Source organism: Archocentrus centrarchus, chromosome 8 (genome assembly GCF_007364275.1).
Source record: "Archocentrus centrarchus isolate MPI-CPG fArcCen1 chromosome 8, fArcCen1, whole genome shotgun sequence".
Taxonomy (NCBI): domain Eukaryota; kingdom Metazoa; phylum Chordata; class Actinopteri; order Cichliformes; family Cichlidae; genus Archocentrus; species Archocentrus centrarchus.
Genome location: NC_044353.1, coordinates 9763716 through 9779671, shown reverse-complemented (window position 1 = coordinate 9779671; position 15956 = coordinate 9763716). Strand labels below are relative to the sequence as shown.

The 15956-nt window shown below is 41.9% G+C and overlaps 2 protein-coding genes across 4 annotated transcripts in view; both read right to left on the bottom strand.

The window, feature by feature from the left end:
* The window catches only part of smurf2 (SMAD specific E3 ubiquitin protein ligase 2), a 55342-nt gene extending 46260 nt beyond the window's left edge, over window positions 1-9082 (bottom strand). Inside the window, exons 1-2 of one of the 2 annotated variants that reach the window (XM_030735508.1) lie at window positions 8863-9082; window positions 8586-8659 (exon numbers count right to left, since the gene is read on the bottom strand). In XM_030735508.1, coding sequence (XP_030591368.1) covers window positions 8586-8637 — 52 coding nt within the window. In that variant the 5' untranslated portion in view covers window positions 8638-8659; window positions 8863-9082. Of the gene's footprint in view, window positions 1-8585; window positions 8660-8862 lie in introns of those variants that run through there. The other variant, XM_030735509.1, reaches the window with a different exon arrangement.
* Window positions 9083-11998: 2916 nt separating this feature from the next.
* On the bottom strand, window positions 11999-15154 carry kpna2 (karyopherin alpha 2 (RAG cohort 1, importin alpha 1)). 2 transcript variants are annotated; one of them, XM_030735546.1, is made up of 11 exons: window positions 15116-15154; window positions 14784-14886; window positions 14551-14691; window positions 14234-14322; window positions 13874-14142; window positions 13679-13773; window positions 13255-13518; window positions 12885-13118; window positions 12600-12782; window positions 12342-12491; window positions 11999-12254 (listed from the first exon to the last, which is right to left on the bottom strand). In XM_030735546.1, exons 2-11 carry the CDS (start codon window positions 14838-14840, stop codon window positions 12165-12167), a joined length of 1572 nt encoding a protein of 523 aa, XP_030591406.1. In that variant the 5' UTR covers window positions 14841-14886; window positions 15116-15154; the 3' UTR covers window positions 11999-12164. The 2 variants fall into 2 exon arrangements, with proteins under 2 accessions (XP_030591406.1, XP_030591405.1); XM_030735545.1 differs by lacking the exon at window positions 15116-15154 and adding an exon at window positions 14969-14994.
* Between the last annotated feature and the right edge of the window lie 802 nt (window positions 15155-15956).

Genomic DNA, 15956 nt, shown 5'->3' with positions numbered 1-15956 from the left:
CGCAATACCAGTGGCAGGCAATTTAGGCCTGGAACAATTCAACAACAATAATGGCAGAGAGTTTACAACCCAGTCTGGCAACAAAGTCAACGACTTAAACTGTCTGAGTCCTGTTTGGTCAGCAGATGAAAGAAACTGTGCCGAATAAATAATGAATAGGCATGCACTCCCTGATGGCTTGATTATTTCCCGTTTCATGTTTAGAAAAACATAAGCACCCAGCTCAGGGCATCAAATGTTCATTCTCTATATAGCTTAACCCATTTTTTTACATTTGTTACTAAGGTGTATAGGTACGCAGATGTTTCAAAGACATGCTTAGACATGTTTATCTATAAAGAAATGTACCTAAGCAAATAGTTATGTCTCTCACTCTTTTGGCTTTGCCCTCTCGTTGATGTAATACAACACTCAAGCTTCATTCAGCTGTAGGAAACTCAAAGAAAAGGTAACATGAGGATACAAAGTCTTTTTTAAAAAAAAAAGCTCTTTTGGTCTTAAGCAATTTGTACATCAAGTGCTTTGCCCATAATAATAGAGATTAATAGCAGATATCAGGCTACATCTCTAAACATGAGTGACTTCAGTGTCTGTAGCATCTGCCCGAGAGCTGACTCATCAGGCACTCCCAGTTTTGCTTGGATCTGAAGTTTGGTTTCTTAAGTGACTTCCTGAGAAGCAAACCGCAACTCTTATCAACCAGACAGTCATTTGAGAGTAGACAGGATGGTGAGTAACTGAGAGCGTCTGTACATATTTAGGATATTTCTAAATCTAAGGCAAGTATGTTGGTGAGTACAAAAAAAAAAAAAACCTGCTGAAATATCATATTTACTTCTCTGTGCGCACGCAGTCAGATTTTTTTTTTTTTTTTTTTTTTAACTACACAGGAATCTAGTGGTGTATTTGTTCAACTTCAGAGGAGATGCCATTTGAAATGTGATCTAGTGTGAATATAAACATCTCTCTTCTGATCCCGTCTCCTAAGAGCACTCAAGGGGGCTCAAACGTCAGGCTGTAGCATGAACAGACATTTCCAGTCAGCTGTTGGCGTCTTGTGGCTTTAGCGCCAACGCCCCCCGCCCCTTTCAGCTGGAGACTAGAGAGCACCCCATCTGCTTGAGGTTAGTCAGTTACACAGATAATCTTGTCAACCCGTGTCTGTCCAAGTTTAAAGCAGAGCTAGCACGTCAAAGAATTAATCTCAGGTTACCCTCCCCACCCACCACCACCTCCGTCAGACAGCAGGGCAGAAATTCTCTGACCGCCTTGCCTCCACCTCTGTTTCTAGGGAAAGTGAAATGACCCTTGCACGCATGGATGTTTATCAGTGATAGTGAGACTTTGTGGAAACTTGCTGAGTGATCTCACCTGGGCACACTGCTGAGTGATGACAATAATAATCGCATACATCCTAAAGATCAGATGAAAGGGAACACGAGCTTCATGCAGACTTGGGTACTCCGACCAAACTTACACCGACTCTAATTGTCAGTAAAATAAGATATAATGATAATGTCTGGTGCAAAGCATACTACTCTTCATTATGCGCTGTTTCAGACATCCAAGAGCATCTAAAGTCAAATGGGGTTCTGGTCTGATATTGGATATGCATGCAACTCTCTAATGGAAAAAATACCCCCAAGTAGAGTTTCTAACTTCAAAGGGAGACCTAGTTTGGGAAGTAGGCAAGAAATGGAGCTGGGGGTGGGAAGGTTGTGCTTTTGGGACGGACAGCGTGTATAACAGCCAGGAAGGGATGATAGGAGAAGAGCCTGCGGGCAAGAAACTGTTTAGTTTTCACTGGAGCTTCCCTCCCTCACGCTCACCACTAATCCAATTCAGGCCCATTAACCACCACAGCCAGGTTAAGAGAGCAGGCCTTTGAAGAAGGTCTTCCCCAAACCACCCTGCAGGATTAGCACTTCTCCAAGGCCAAAAGAGATGGCCTCACTCTGTGCTCTCATTTGCTCTGTCAGGCCCGCAGAATGCACGCTACCAGTGTGAGTATAGAGATCCTGATCTGACTCATCCTAGACCTTAAATACACACAGCTAATCTAAATTCTTTATGAACTGTAATTAACCATGGCTTCCAGCACATCGCCTGCATAAAACATAGAAATAGAGATAGATGGGTACTCCTGTGGGAAAGTGACAGTTAAGCCCAAAATCAAATTTACAGATTTTTTTGTCTGATCTGGCTTTTAACCATCTAGATTGTTGCCTGGGCTGGCACTGGTGTGATTCTGCCCCAGGCTCTTGTGTGCCATTCTGCCCTCCATAGCTCCACTTTCCTTTCTATCATGACTGCTGCTCTCAGGCCTGCAACCTCCACTACAGGAAATCTGGGGCGAACAGAGCGCCAGACAACAGCAGACTTGCGTGTCTCGGGAGACCTGAGCTGTCCTCACAGGGAGACCGACAGAGACGTGAAGTCGATGACCAAGTGCTGCATGTCGCAAAAACCTGACCACGCGAGCGACCCAGAGACAAAGCAGCTGCATGGAACTATTAATAATCTTTCCACAGGTTCACCTAAGTAACCCTTATGAGTTTTACTTCCTCTAGACAGATCTTGTTAGCTGCAAACTCTTTTAGTTATCTTGGATGGAGCTGAACTGAACATCAAGTCTGGCTGGGCTTTTAGGGAGGGGTATAAGTGCGGCACTATAAAAGTGGTGCGCTTGATTTATAACACTAGAAAAATGATAATGCAATGAATTGGTTAATTGTTTTATCTCACTTATCTTGTTTTAATAACCATCAAAAGCCAAAAACATAATGCAAATGAAATTTTGATTAATCACCAAGTCCTATAAGGAATTCTGGCATGTTGACCCTTTCAGTTAAAACCTGATTGGGGTATAACTGAAAGCATCAGCTCCACACTGAATTACTGGATGAATACAGCTAAGGTGTTCTGCTGCACACAAACACACACCTTTAAAAATGTACTGACAATCACCAGCTGTGGGACTAATGGTGGTAGTTGGGAAGTTTTAACACAATGTCCAACATGTACTCAATGACACTTTCTCTGAGTAACTAGTTAAAAATCAGACTGGGCAAGCTCGCATTCATACCATTAACTTGGATTAATAGACATTTGCTGGAAGTTTTACTATTTAAATCATTTATCATTATTGGCTATTAGCAGAGCTGTTATAAGAGAGAGAGACAGAACTCACCGAATCCTGAATATAAATCTGTGAACGGTTTTCCCACCACTCTCACCAAGGAGCCAATCGGCAGCTGAACCAGTAAATATTTTGTAAGCAGTTGTGTTATTGCACTAAAGCATGGGCAGTTACAGTTCTCAGTTTCAACTTTGCTCAATATTACAGTAAAGATATACAGTAAAGATACAGGTAAGAACACTGGTGTTTTGGTTTTTTTCTTGGTTTACTGCATCCATAATGTGAATTAGCACTGCATTTGTGCGGTACTCTGCTTGGACAACCCGGAGACCGTGGTCTGCACTGAGCCATTAGTGAAGCTGTAATATTGGGTAATGTTACATATATGTGTGGTAGAAGTATAAGCTGTGAGGGAAAGTGTTTTAATCCTTATTTTGGTGCAAAGTCACCAAACTTTAAAGCATTTTGTTAATGAGATTTGACCGGTGACTCTAAATGTGCAGATCTTATGACCTTTGAATTTACAGCTATGACTCTCTACCCTTTCTTTTAAACATGGGATTCAAAATTACTGTTCAAATATCAGCTCTGGACAAGCTACCAGGATGACTTCACTATGAGCTTTGTACCCCACTAGTAATTGCAGAAGTAATCCCCTGGGATGCAGGGAGCCCTGGGTGAGAATCAGTAGGTGATTTACTCTGTTCTTTCAAACACCAAATAAAACAGTGTATGTGGATACAGGAAAATACTGTTTGTTCAAATATTAATATCACAAAGCAACAAATATGAAGTGTTGAAGCTTTGCTCAGCAGGAAGAGCCAGTCTCCCCAAACCACACACGCTGCCCACTAATCAAACCCATGCACACTGTTATAATTCAGTGAGAGGATAAAGCTGTGAGCCACCCAGTGACATAAGCAACACACAAGACGCCTGAAGTCCCGCTGAGTAATATGACTGCAATTCTGCACTTTACTTATTATCATAAGTGAACCTCAAAAGAGGGAATCCAGACTGCTCTGCTCCCCACCTGTCAGGGGTGACGTTTGGACAAGTGTTCGAGTCTGGGGAGCACTTCCTTTCTACAAAGCTGCCCACTCTTTTCTCCCGCCTGCTACATCTGGTCTCCTCTGGGCCGTTGCTGGCGGCAGTTGAGGGTAGAGCAACCGCAGAAGGCTTTGTCCTCACCGAGGAGCAGCTGAACCAACAGGAAAGCCAACTCCAGCCAGTCAATTAATTGATGGGACAATTTAAAATTATGGGAGACTCACAGCAGGGAGAAGGAAAATGTTTACAAATGATGTGCCGTAATTGCTCGTTACATTCCGCCTCCCCAATTCCTCCACCCTTGTTATTTTTCCCCCCCTCCCGGTCTTTTTCAGCTATTATTTTGTTTTCTTTTACAACCTGTCAAAAGCAAATTGTGGAAATGTTTGCTCAAAATGCATGACTATGATGGGCTGAGCAGAGTCAACATTTCACCACATGCAGCTAATCACTGTGTATTTACAGTGTATCCTGTCTGAACACCCAGATGAACCCAAATCACTTCCATACAGCCACTCTGTAAAAAATGGCCTCTGACTGAGACCACATGAATGCACCAAGCGCCAGCTCAGACCACATTAAAACATTCCTGATGATCAGGTCCTGTGCCTCCACAGCCCCATCTGTGCCCAGCTGTGGGAGTTTCTTCTTCCAATTAACCAGCATTCAAAGACACCCGTCTGTAGATGACAGTCATACCGAGCCACACTGAAAAGCGAGGACTCACAATAAAAATAAAAATAAAAAATAATCATAATAAAAAAAGAGAAAGAAAAACCTAAACCTTTCACTCCAAGCCACACTGGGCTGTTGTTGCATCTTTAAAATAAGTCTGTTTTATTCCCTGTGTTCATTCAACAGGCATTTTTGCAAGCACTACAACAAAAACCTGCAGCAAAAACCTGTCAAATCCTGATCATTTCTGATTATTAAAAAAAAAAGAAAAACTAACAGAGTGCATCAAACAGAAAGAGGATCGGAGAGTGTGGAGGAAGCTCAGTTAGTAAGGGTGGGAGTGAAATATGCTTTGGACCTGGTCTGAAAGGGAAGAGGCTTACAGTCGGAAAGAACAGGAGTGACTCAGAGAGGAAGAGGTGGGAATGCGAATGGAGAATTCTAGGGAATCCCACTGAGATAGCTCTCTTCGCTGGTCCGCACCGCGCCAAAGAATTCAGATGAGCAAACCATATGCGTAACAAGTCACATGTAAACGCAGAGCTGAGACAAAACAGCAATAAAACGTAAAGAACCCGACCAGAGAGAATAAAAAAAAAAAAAAAAAAAAAAAAAAAAAATCAATAAGCATCAGCCTATTTATTATCCTCCTGCACATCTTTCCAGATAGAAGCATTTTTCATGAGGCATCGCTGACTGTGTGTGATTTTTGACCATCTCTGGTTTTATGGGTCTCATTTCACTTCTGTGAGAGGCAGCTTGTGGTTCCACATTTGCGGCAGACAAGAGAGATGAGTTCTCTTTTTTTTTTTTTTTTTTTTTTTTGCAAAGGCACGGATCATGGAAAGTGGCCCAAGTTATGCCAGAAGCTTTGCGTGCATGGCAGAATTTAAGAATGATGGACAAAGCCGAGCCGTGCCTTAGTGATTTAATTTATGCGCGCATGATGTAATGTTACGCCACTAGCCGCGTTTGTGTCATGACATAACTCAGCAGACATCAGCTGTAGATTAGAATGGAAACCTGCCCCCAGGAGTCCGACGGGCAATTCTCACCCCAAGTGTTGGTTTTAGCAGCTTGCTTGTTATATTTTTTTCCCCCCACTTTAATAGCTGGCAAACATCTGCAACATCTGCTTTAAATGGACAGGAGGCTTGTCAGCGAGGAGAGACGCCTACAACACAAACACTTACAAGCCTGTTTAAAATGTAGAAACTCATCATTCACAACCTGCCGGGGGAAGGAATTAATCAGCAAGTTATGTGTCAAAAAGAAAAATAGGAAAAAAAAAAATTTACTCCAGTGGAGATGACAACATGCAGCTACGATGTAGCAAAGACACTCTCTGGGCTTGTTACTTCTTATGTGGCAATCTAATCAGCCTAGTATACACAGCTGTGCAGGGCTAAACAAAGAAACACATAATGACAACATGGAGCAAAGTTTCTCGTATGAAAGTGAGGACTTGGGCTGTCTTTCTACAGAGCTTCCTCTGAGCTCTGCTCCGCACAAGCTGGAGAACAACAGAACACAATGTCCTGAGCTAAGGGACAGAGCTGACCATATGGATGACATGGCACATAGCATATTACATAAGTCTGGAAAAAAGTTTCCATGAGGGATGGCTGGTGTTACTGGGGGAAAAAAACAAAACAAAAAAAAAAAACAACACAGCATGCAAGTACACTGGAAGACAAACAGATATATATAGGCAACTACTAGCTTCTATTGCTTGTAAAAAAAATATAGAATATTGAGTCTTGATGGGTGTAAAGTATCATTAAGCTTCAACAGGAGAGGTGGGCTGCGAGGTCCTGCTCTCACCATTTTTTTTCCACAGTAGACTCACATTCTTAGAATTCCACCAGGAGACGACCACAGCGACAAACTAATTCACAACCAACAGACTCGTCTGGAGTTTTAAAGTGTTACGCTCACCTCCACTTCTTTTACCCTTCAAGTCTAGTAGAGTAGCTTTGCATGATACGCAGTTCAAAATAATCCTTATTTTTCTTTCGTAGCTACTCAGTTCATAAACTATCTGAAACAAGACGTTTTAGCTCCTGACTGGCTGCACCTGAGGCTTCTAAGCCTGAAATAACCATATTAGAGATACCCTCCTTTTTTTTTTTTTTTTTTTTAAAATGACATCACACAGAGACAAGAGTAGAAAAAACTGGCTGAAACTCAGGCTTCACAACAGTACCCGGAGATTACTCGTGCATACAGTGACATTATTTGAAAATTTGAACATGTTACAAATTAGCATCCACCTTTGCAACAGTACACAATATTATATATATATATTATATTATATATATATATATATATATATATATATATATATATATATATATTATATTATATATATATTATATTATATTATATTATATATATATTATATTATATATATATATATATATATATATATATATATATATATATATATATATATATATATATATGACAAAGTAAAGAAAAGCACAGTAAGTCCATTTTAATTTAAAGCTTTGTGCCTAAAAAAATGTAATGGCATCTCTCTGAGGAACATCACTGAAGAGACAAAGAAAGCAATCTCAAATACATACTCCTGTATAACTGTATGAATGAGGGGTGCCCAATTTTCACTTCACTATGGAAAGAGAACTGAAACTGTGGCCACCCTGCATCTCTGCCCCTCACCTCACTGCGATCCCCTCCTTGTTATCTCCACTTGTTCCTATCAGAAACAGCACCAACTTAAATATTTCCCTCGGCCGTTCCTGGCGGAACAGACAGCCATTAAATTGGAGTCAGGTCGGACCCTGGACGCACATCAAACAAAAAAAAGGGGAGCAGCCGTCTGACCCCCTCTCCCAGTCAAAACAGTGTGCTGCTCTCATGCAAACCTTTTTCTCCTGATTGTGCTGAGGCAGAGAAAGAGGGACACGTCCAAACAGACCAGCACAACTACATGTTACTCCCTAACAAATTGACATTTAAGTGTTTCCGAGTGAATCATAACGTACAAGTAAGAAGCGGAGGGGGGGGGGGGTCATGGGTTCAGGACTACAAGTTAACAGTGACCTGCTTTAACAACGACAACAAAAAACAAAGGGGGCAGTTGTGTGTTGGCTCTGGCACACTGCTCGCTCCCTGTTCAGCCGCAGACTCCTGCGACCTGAGCTGCTTATCATCGCTGTCCTGGCATAAAGGCTTGATTGCAGCTAACTGGGAGCCAGTCTGGCTCATGCTACCTTCAGCTAGCCAACTTTAACGTTGCAGTTAAAGACAGTTGCAGAGCTTCCTTTTTTTGTTGGAAATAATGACACTTACGGGTTGAATATGAGTGCAAGACATTATTACACGTTATGGTTATAAGCAGCTAAAGGGAAGGCAGCTTATTATTATAGCTACCCCCGGGTACCAGTGTTACTGCTGGTGGGGCTTAACTGGCGATAATCACAAGGCTGAGACTATTTCCAAGAGCAACAATGTCCAAATTAAGTACTATCCCCACATATTCTGGCCCGCTTTTCCTGCATGCCTTAGCATTGTAAAGTCAACTGGTAATTTAAATACATCGTTCCTGTTAAGAAAACTGTGCAAATGAGAGTAGAGAGAACCGGCGGCAAGCCAACTCCGTAGCCCATGGGAACAGCTCCCAGCCAGCAAATACACCGAGCCTTCTTAGCTAGTGTGTGTGTGGGAATATTGGGGATTTAAAAGCGTTGCAGGCTACCTGTTAATCGCAGCTTCACGGGGCCATTCCGCCGAACTCCTTGGTTAGACATCTCCTCTGGACCCCAGCCTACACTGCACGTACAAAAAAATGTCTCTTTAAATGTAAAAAATGACAAGGTTTATCAACCTCTCCGCCAGTTTTAGACAATAATGGAGTCAAAGCATTGTGGCCCGGATGTGGACTGAACTGCCACAGCGATCGCTCACAAATGAGAAAAATTAAGGAAAAGGAAAAAGAAAAGCGCGAGTGAAGCGCTGTTGCAAATTGCATTTACTAGAAATGACCGCCGCCGTTGGTGGAGCGTGTGAACAGAGCTAGTGTGGAGCCGGGGCGCCGCTTATCTTCACATCCTCGGAGAGAGCCTCTGCCTCGGACTGTGAGTCCTCCTCTGCTCGTCGAGAGTTGAACTGCGGAGCCCTCCGGGGTAGATCCCCCTTCAGGAGGCTGCTGCTGGGAGCTGACCGGTGACGACAACACGCTTTGTGGGAGTGAAACATTTCTCCAACATGTGGCACACAACTATGAATCACACACAGCCCCCCCCCCCCCCCCCTCCGTGTGTGTGTGTGTGTGTGTGTGTGTGTGCTTGGGTTGGTGATGAGCAGCACCCGCCTTTGATGGCACGGTCAAGCCCGGCTCCCCGTGTTTATAACGCTTTATGACTTTTTAACAGGGGCGTAGCCACAGCCTGCAGGGCCATAGGCACCCAGTTTGTAAGGATGGCATGCCAAAGTATTTTGCTCTTATATTTAGTTTTATAGGCTGTGCCTAATTTAACCGAGCTCTTGTCTTTTGTGTAATTTTTCTACTTCCAATTTGATGGATACCGTGGCTGTAGCTATAAATAATAAGTTGTATTCTTCATTGTAAATAAGACACAGAATTATTCCCCAGCAAATATTTCAACACTGAATAACCGTGACCTGGCAGTCTCGTTGTGCTTGAAGAATAGTTACAAACCAACACTGGTTCAAGGTATGTCTTCAAAGTCGCCCAGACGTCTTTGTTAGACTTTCTAGTGAGAGAAAGCTAAGAAAGATAAGTAATCCCTTTATTAGTACCACAGTGGGGAAATTCAGTGTAGCAGCAGCAAAGGTCAATACAAAGAACACAGGTTTTAAGGCACTTCTGCATCAGCTTCACTTTTCAGACCTGGAAGCTCTGTCCATCTTTTATATACAGTCTATGGTTTTAACACCAGATTTCCTCACTTCTTTTTAATCTTTACATTGCAGCAGTAGGCTGTATTGAGTGAGCTTCTAGCCAACTTTCATCCATCACATAAACAAGAAACCCTGATTGGAAAAAAAAATCACAAAATAAGGGAAATATGAAAAAATATTGGGAAAAAAATGTTTTAGTGCTGCTTGAAGGTGGAAAAACTGTTTCTCCAAAAGCAAAATATGACAAAGTGCACTGGTGATAGACCTTGGGAATACTAAATGGAGACTCTGCAGACTCCAAAGAAGACTCTATAGCCTTCAAATTAATATTTGAACAAGAATAATGACCAGATTTCCATTGCATTTTTTTAATGACATCTTTCTGCTCTTTGAGGCTTTTGAGTTCTGGGCTTGAAGAAGGTTCAATCTCACCCCTGGATGGCTCACAAAAGTGTGAAAATTGTAGTGAAATCATTCATTACTGTGTTTTTAATAAAATGCACTGATATTCCTGGTGTGGTGATGCCATGCGGGCATTACCAAACAGGGGTGAAAATGTACGGAAAGTTGAAAGTATTTTTAGATCTGGACAAAATGTTTGAAGGCTAAAGACATAAAAACTGATCTATAAATGGGAATGTGCATAATGAGAGTAAACCCACTAAATGTGGAAAAATAATTTCTGTTTCTTAAACCATCTCAGGCTGTTATATATAAATATACATATCTTTTTTTTTAATGGATGACTCATCAAATGTGAAAGTTTCAAAATTCACTTGTACATCTGTCGACTTATTAATGAAAGAAGAAATTCTGATGTTTTTCTTTTTTTTCATAGGCTATTTTTGCAGTTCTTTTTACTGGTCTCTGCAACTTGGGATGAAACTGGAATTGGCCCAACTGGAAAATTTGCTTCACCAGCTGTTTAGCTCCATTTCTACTATATGTATAACAGTACAAATGGACCAAACACATTAATATACACTATCGGAAACATTGTGTATTTGGATGAAAACTTTAAAATTCATTCTTTCTGACCCACCACACGCACTGCAGCAGTAACACACTCCCAATTTGACGCTCTTCATTTTCCCAAGGGGCCGCATGAGAAACTGGGCCTGTTGTGGAGGGCCGCACCAATGAACTTATAAAGAGATGAAGTTATGAAGCAGAACTGAGTCCAGCTTATTGGTGGGACTCTCCACAATGGTCCCAGTTTCTCATGCGGCCCCTTGGGAAATGAATCGCCTACCACTGCTTTAGACCAACAAATCATGGATTTTCTGGTTTCATTTCCTCCTGCAGTCATGATCTCATTTTGGATAAAGTTTGCTTTTCTCTTTTGAGCCAAAGTTGTTCCATACTAAACCCCTTCCTGTACATTATATATGGGGAAATCCCAAGGCAGGTGCTGTGAATTTCATTTGAAATTTATACTTGTCAGTGTAAACGATAGAATTACACCAGGAACCATGGACCTTCATCACATTAAGTGAAAAGAATCCAGACAATTTTGGACCACACTTGACTGGGAATCAGCTCCAGTTAGGCTCAGGCTTTCATTGACACCCAGAATTAAACCACTTCACCGGAGCATCGTTCATTAGAAGACCGGGGGAAAAAGTAGCCACATGAAAACTTTGGTTACTCATAGAAAGGCTGTTGTAACCTGACACACACAGTAACCACAATAGCCTTTATTATCTTATCCCAGCCTACTTTTCCGTCTCACACACGTAACAGACGGGGAACTCTTAATGAGAAACGCGTAAGTTTTAGTGTGAGCTCCAGAGGCCTGCGAGAATCTCAACATTTTTCTCCATCTTTTTAAAAGCTCTTAAGACAACAGCTGCTACTCCTAAACCCCTGTATGGCTGGGGATTCTCATAATTCTCAGCTTTCCATTTTAAAGTCATTCTCCAATTGAGGCCAGGACGCCCCTGTCAGGATCTATTGCATTAGTGCCACTATGCTTTAGCATCTTCGCAGTAATCTTTGGGTATTTTTTAGCAATTTAAGTTAGAATTAGGATGCATATTGGAAATTATACTTGTATTTCATGTATATTAGTCATGTGGGCATTTATAAGCTCTGCATAGCTTTTGGAGAGTCCCTATTTCACAAGTAACCATTTTACATCCTGAGTATAAATGACACTTTAAGTGTTTATTTTGTAAATAAACTTGCTTTGATTACTGTAAATGCCCTACAGACATCTGCACCCATACAACAAACTGAAACCACACACACATGACCTGACAACTTTATTTACAAACATCTTTTATCAGTCATGTTAAAACAGTATGTACAATACATACAAATAGAAAACAGGGAAACTTCACACAGACATGAACAAAGGACGCACACTAGCAGTGATGGTACAGCAGGGAGGGGCGAGGTATTAGAAAGTCATCTAGAAATTGAAAGTGCTCTGGTTTTCACCGATCTGGAAGGCGTAACCATCACTGGTTGCTTCTGGGGCGACACTCTGCACAACCTCCTCCTTTAACAAAAGAAATTATAACACATTAGAACATTTGTCAGCACAGAAACGTTCATTTTGGAAATGCGTGCTCAGGATTGTGCCCACCTCTTCAGAGAAGTATTTCTCAATCAGGTTGAGGGCGGCTCTGTAGACCATCTCGTTCTCATGAGACTGCAGCGCCTCAATCTTGTCCAGTCCGCCGCATTCCTCGATCATTAGACTCAGCTTGTCAGACTCACCAATTTTATCCCCAGCCTAACATCAAAACACATGAACACGATCATTTTTCAGCAACCTAGCAACGAAGAAAAACAAATGGACTCAGCAAATCTGGAAAAAAGAAAAAGAAAAGGTTGGACTCACCATGAAAATATTGGTAATGGCATCCAAGATGACGAGAATAGTTTTGCTGTCCTTAGAGGAGAGTAGACTCAGAAGAGGCTCAATCACATTGGCTTGAACAAGATAGATCACCTGCTGAACATTGCCCCCACTGGTGAAGTTTGTAACTGCCCATACAGCTTCTTTCTGAGTTTTGTAGTCTCCCTGCAGACAAGAGGACATGAGTCACTAAGCATTTAAAAAACAAAAAAAAACAAAAAGGAGAAGTATATTCTTCACTAGTGACACAAATACAACAAAACATACCCGCACAAGCAGATCAACCATGTACGGGACGAGGCCTGCGTTGATGACCTCCTGGATTTGGGAGTCCTTCCCTGCTGTAATGTTGGACAGAGTCCATGCTGCCTCCTTCTGAATGTTGGCCTTTTTGTGGTGAAGAAGTGGGGCAAACATGGCCAGGGCTCCAGCATCCAGCACAGCCTGCGTCTGCTCATCTGTCCCAGTCACAATGTTGCCAATGGCACGGAGCGCAGGAGTCTGTAGGAAAGGTGAGAGGGCACGTTATAAAACCAGGGCCTACTAGGAGCTACACCACAGAGAAAAAAAAATAAAAAATAGAAGTTATGCCCTTCTTATGTATAGAAAAACAACACAAATGAGACTTTATACATACGACGACAGGCAAGACTTCAAAGCCAAGCAGCTTCACCAGGCAAGGAATCAAACCGGTTTGGATCACCACCTCAATGCGTTCATTAGGGCCATCTGTCAGGTATGAAACAGCCCAACACGCGTCAGCCAGCACCTCCGGGTCATCGTGGTGTAGCAGACGGATGAGAGCGGGTAAAATCTGCTGGATGGCAGGCATAGGAGGGGAGGGGTTCTTGTTGCGGCAGAGGTTTGACAGCGTCCACGTTATATTCCTCAGGTAGCTAGCCTGCAAAGAAGTCAGACACGAGGTCAGTTTAACAGGAATATTTGAGTTAGGAAACCACCTAGTGGCCAATGAGGAGAATAAATGAGTGACCATTTCAACAGCATTTTTTTCTTGATACAAACATGAATTAAACCAAAAAGACATAAAAGTCAAAACTTACACTGAACACATTGAGGTCAGGGACTGCCAGCAGACTGAGCAGAGGGGTCACAGCTCCAAACTTGATGACCTTGTCTCTAAGAGCTGATCCATCACCTAAACAAAAGGAGAAAAAAAAAAAAAAATATGATGAATACAAATCTGACTCAATCACAACTGCAATTAAAATCAAATATGAATATTTTCTATTAATTACCGGCAATATTTCCAAGGGCCCAGATCGCCTGCTCGCTGATGTGCTGGTGGGGGGATGTGACCAGGCTGATAAAGGCAGGAATGGCCCCGCCTGCCACAACAGCAGCCGTCTGGTCAGAGGTCCCCGAGGCGATGTTAGTCAGAGCCCAGGATGCCTCAAACTGGATTGGGGGACAGTCCGCGCATCCCAGGAAGGAGACAAACTTAGAGATCAGACCAACGCTGATCATCTGGTCAATGGGAGGATGTTTGTCACGAGACAGCAGCTTCCTGCATTCAGGACAATACAATAAGCGTTAGTGTGCCAGTAATTATTTACCCTTTAATGAATAAATATGTTTCTTTAATGGATTGTCATTACCGTGCAGCCTGTGTAGCCTGGAGCTGGGACTCAGAATTCCCACTGTTCACTCCTGACACAATCTCTTCAACCGTCCACTGCCTGAGCCCCTGCACAAAACAATAGAATTAGGTAAATCATGAGGTGCACTTAAAGAGGAAGGTTTATGGGATATGCAAACCACTATAAAGGTTTCAATCTGAAACAGGCTTTTGTAGCACTTTAATTTTGTGTGGAATCAGTGAGCAGACTAATGCCACGCAAACCCTTTCAGCTCTTAACTGCTGGGTTAGATTGCTGTTGTACTGAATGAGCACATGGCACGTTCAAAGGCTCACCTGACAGTTCTGGCTTCGCTCTTGGAGAGGAGAAGTGGCCTCGTCAGGGACTGCAGTCACATTTCTCCTCTTGAACATCTGGTCATCTTTCTTGGCCTTGCGCAGCTCGACGTTCACATCCACCCTCCTGCGTCGAAGGTCCTGCATTCAAGAAAATCAAGTCACACACCTTCAGGTCTTCAGCTCACAGTTGTGAATAACGCAGATGTGATGTGATTTCCGATTAAACTCACATTGACATCTTTGCCTTTGTTCTTGAACTGGTTCAGACGCGCGGCGTTCTCAGACATTTTCACAGAGGAAGTAAGCAGCAGCGGAAAACAGCAGCGGTTATTCCTGCAAACACATTTAAAACACGTACTTTTAACTACTCTGAGCTGCCTCGTGATCGCGCACGAACATAGACGGCATTTAGTACTTATTCAGCATCCGCAATCAGGCAGCCGGGAAACACAGTAAATACCGCACAGAAAAGCACCAACTTTTTTATCAATGTAAGTCAAAATACTGTTTAAAAAAAAAAAAAAAAAAAAAAATGATGCCTAAGTAGTTAACGCGTGCTTACCTATTGCTCGAGCAGAAATTGTAAAAGGAAAACGCCGCACAGACCTTTAAATTCCTGTTTTAAAGCTTTCTGATTGGGCCGTTCAAGCGCAAGCATCCAACCGCCTCCGCTTATTGGGCCATTTGAAAAAATTACGGTGCACGCAGGAAATGTCGTCACTAAAATATCGCGAGAATTCGGTAGTGAGGGCTACAATACGTAATCTGACTGTGGATCGGTTTTGTACTGTTTTTGTCAGTTTTTTAAGAGGAGTGTTGGGAACGAAGCACTGCTCCCAGATCTGTGCATTGTAGTACATGGAAATACAACAAAGAAAATACTCACAAAAGAACTACATGTACGTCCCAACTAAACTGAATTAGAATATAAAATTATATTAAATTGTATTAAAATTAATAACTTTAGTCAGAATAAATACATTTTTCATTTCTTCTCATTTAAACAAAATCTGATTATTTAATTTCCAATGCATATTAACAATTGATCTGTGTTATTTTCATTGTTAAACCATTGTGAAAAATACCAGAAAATACAGCTGTGGTCAGAAGTTTATATCCACTCATCACAGGATGAGCAGATGCCAATTTTGGGCTTTGAATTATTTCTTTGAACTGTTCTTGTTTCAGGGTGGAATGATTGTACAGCATACATCTTTAATGACATTCAAAAAAACAAGAATTGGATGCACAAGTTGGAATTTACGTTGGATTTTGTCAAAACCACACAGGGCCAAAATTATACATACAGACTCAAATGCACTATTTTGCCAAAAGTGTTCACTCGTCTGCCATCACACATAAATTAACTTGAGTGACATCCAATTCTTAATCCATAGGGTTTA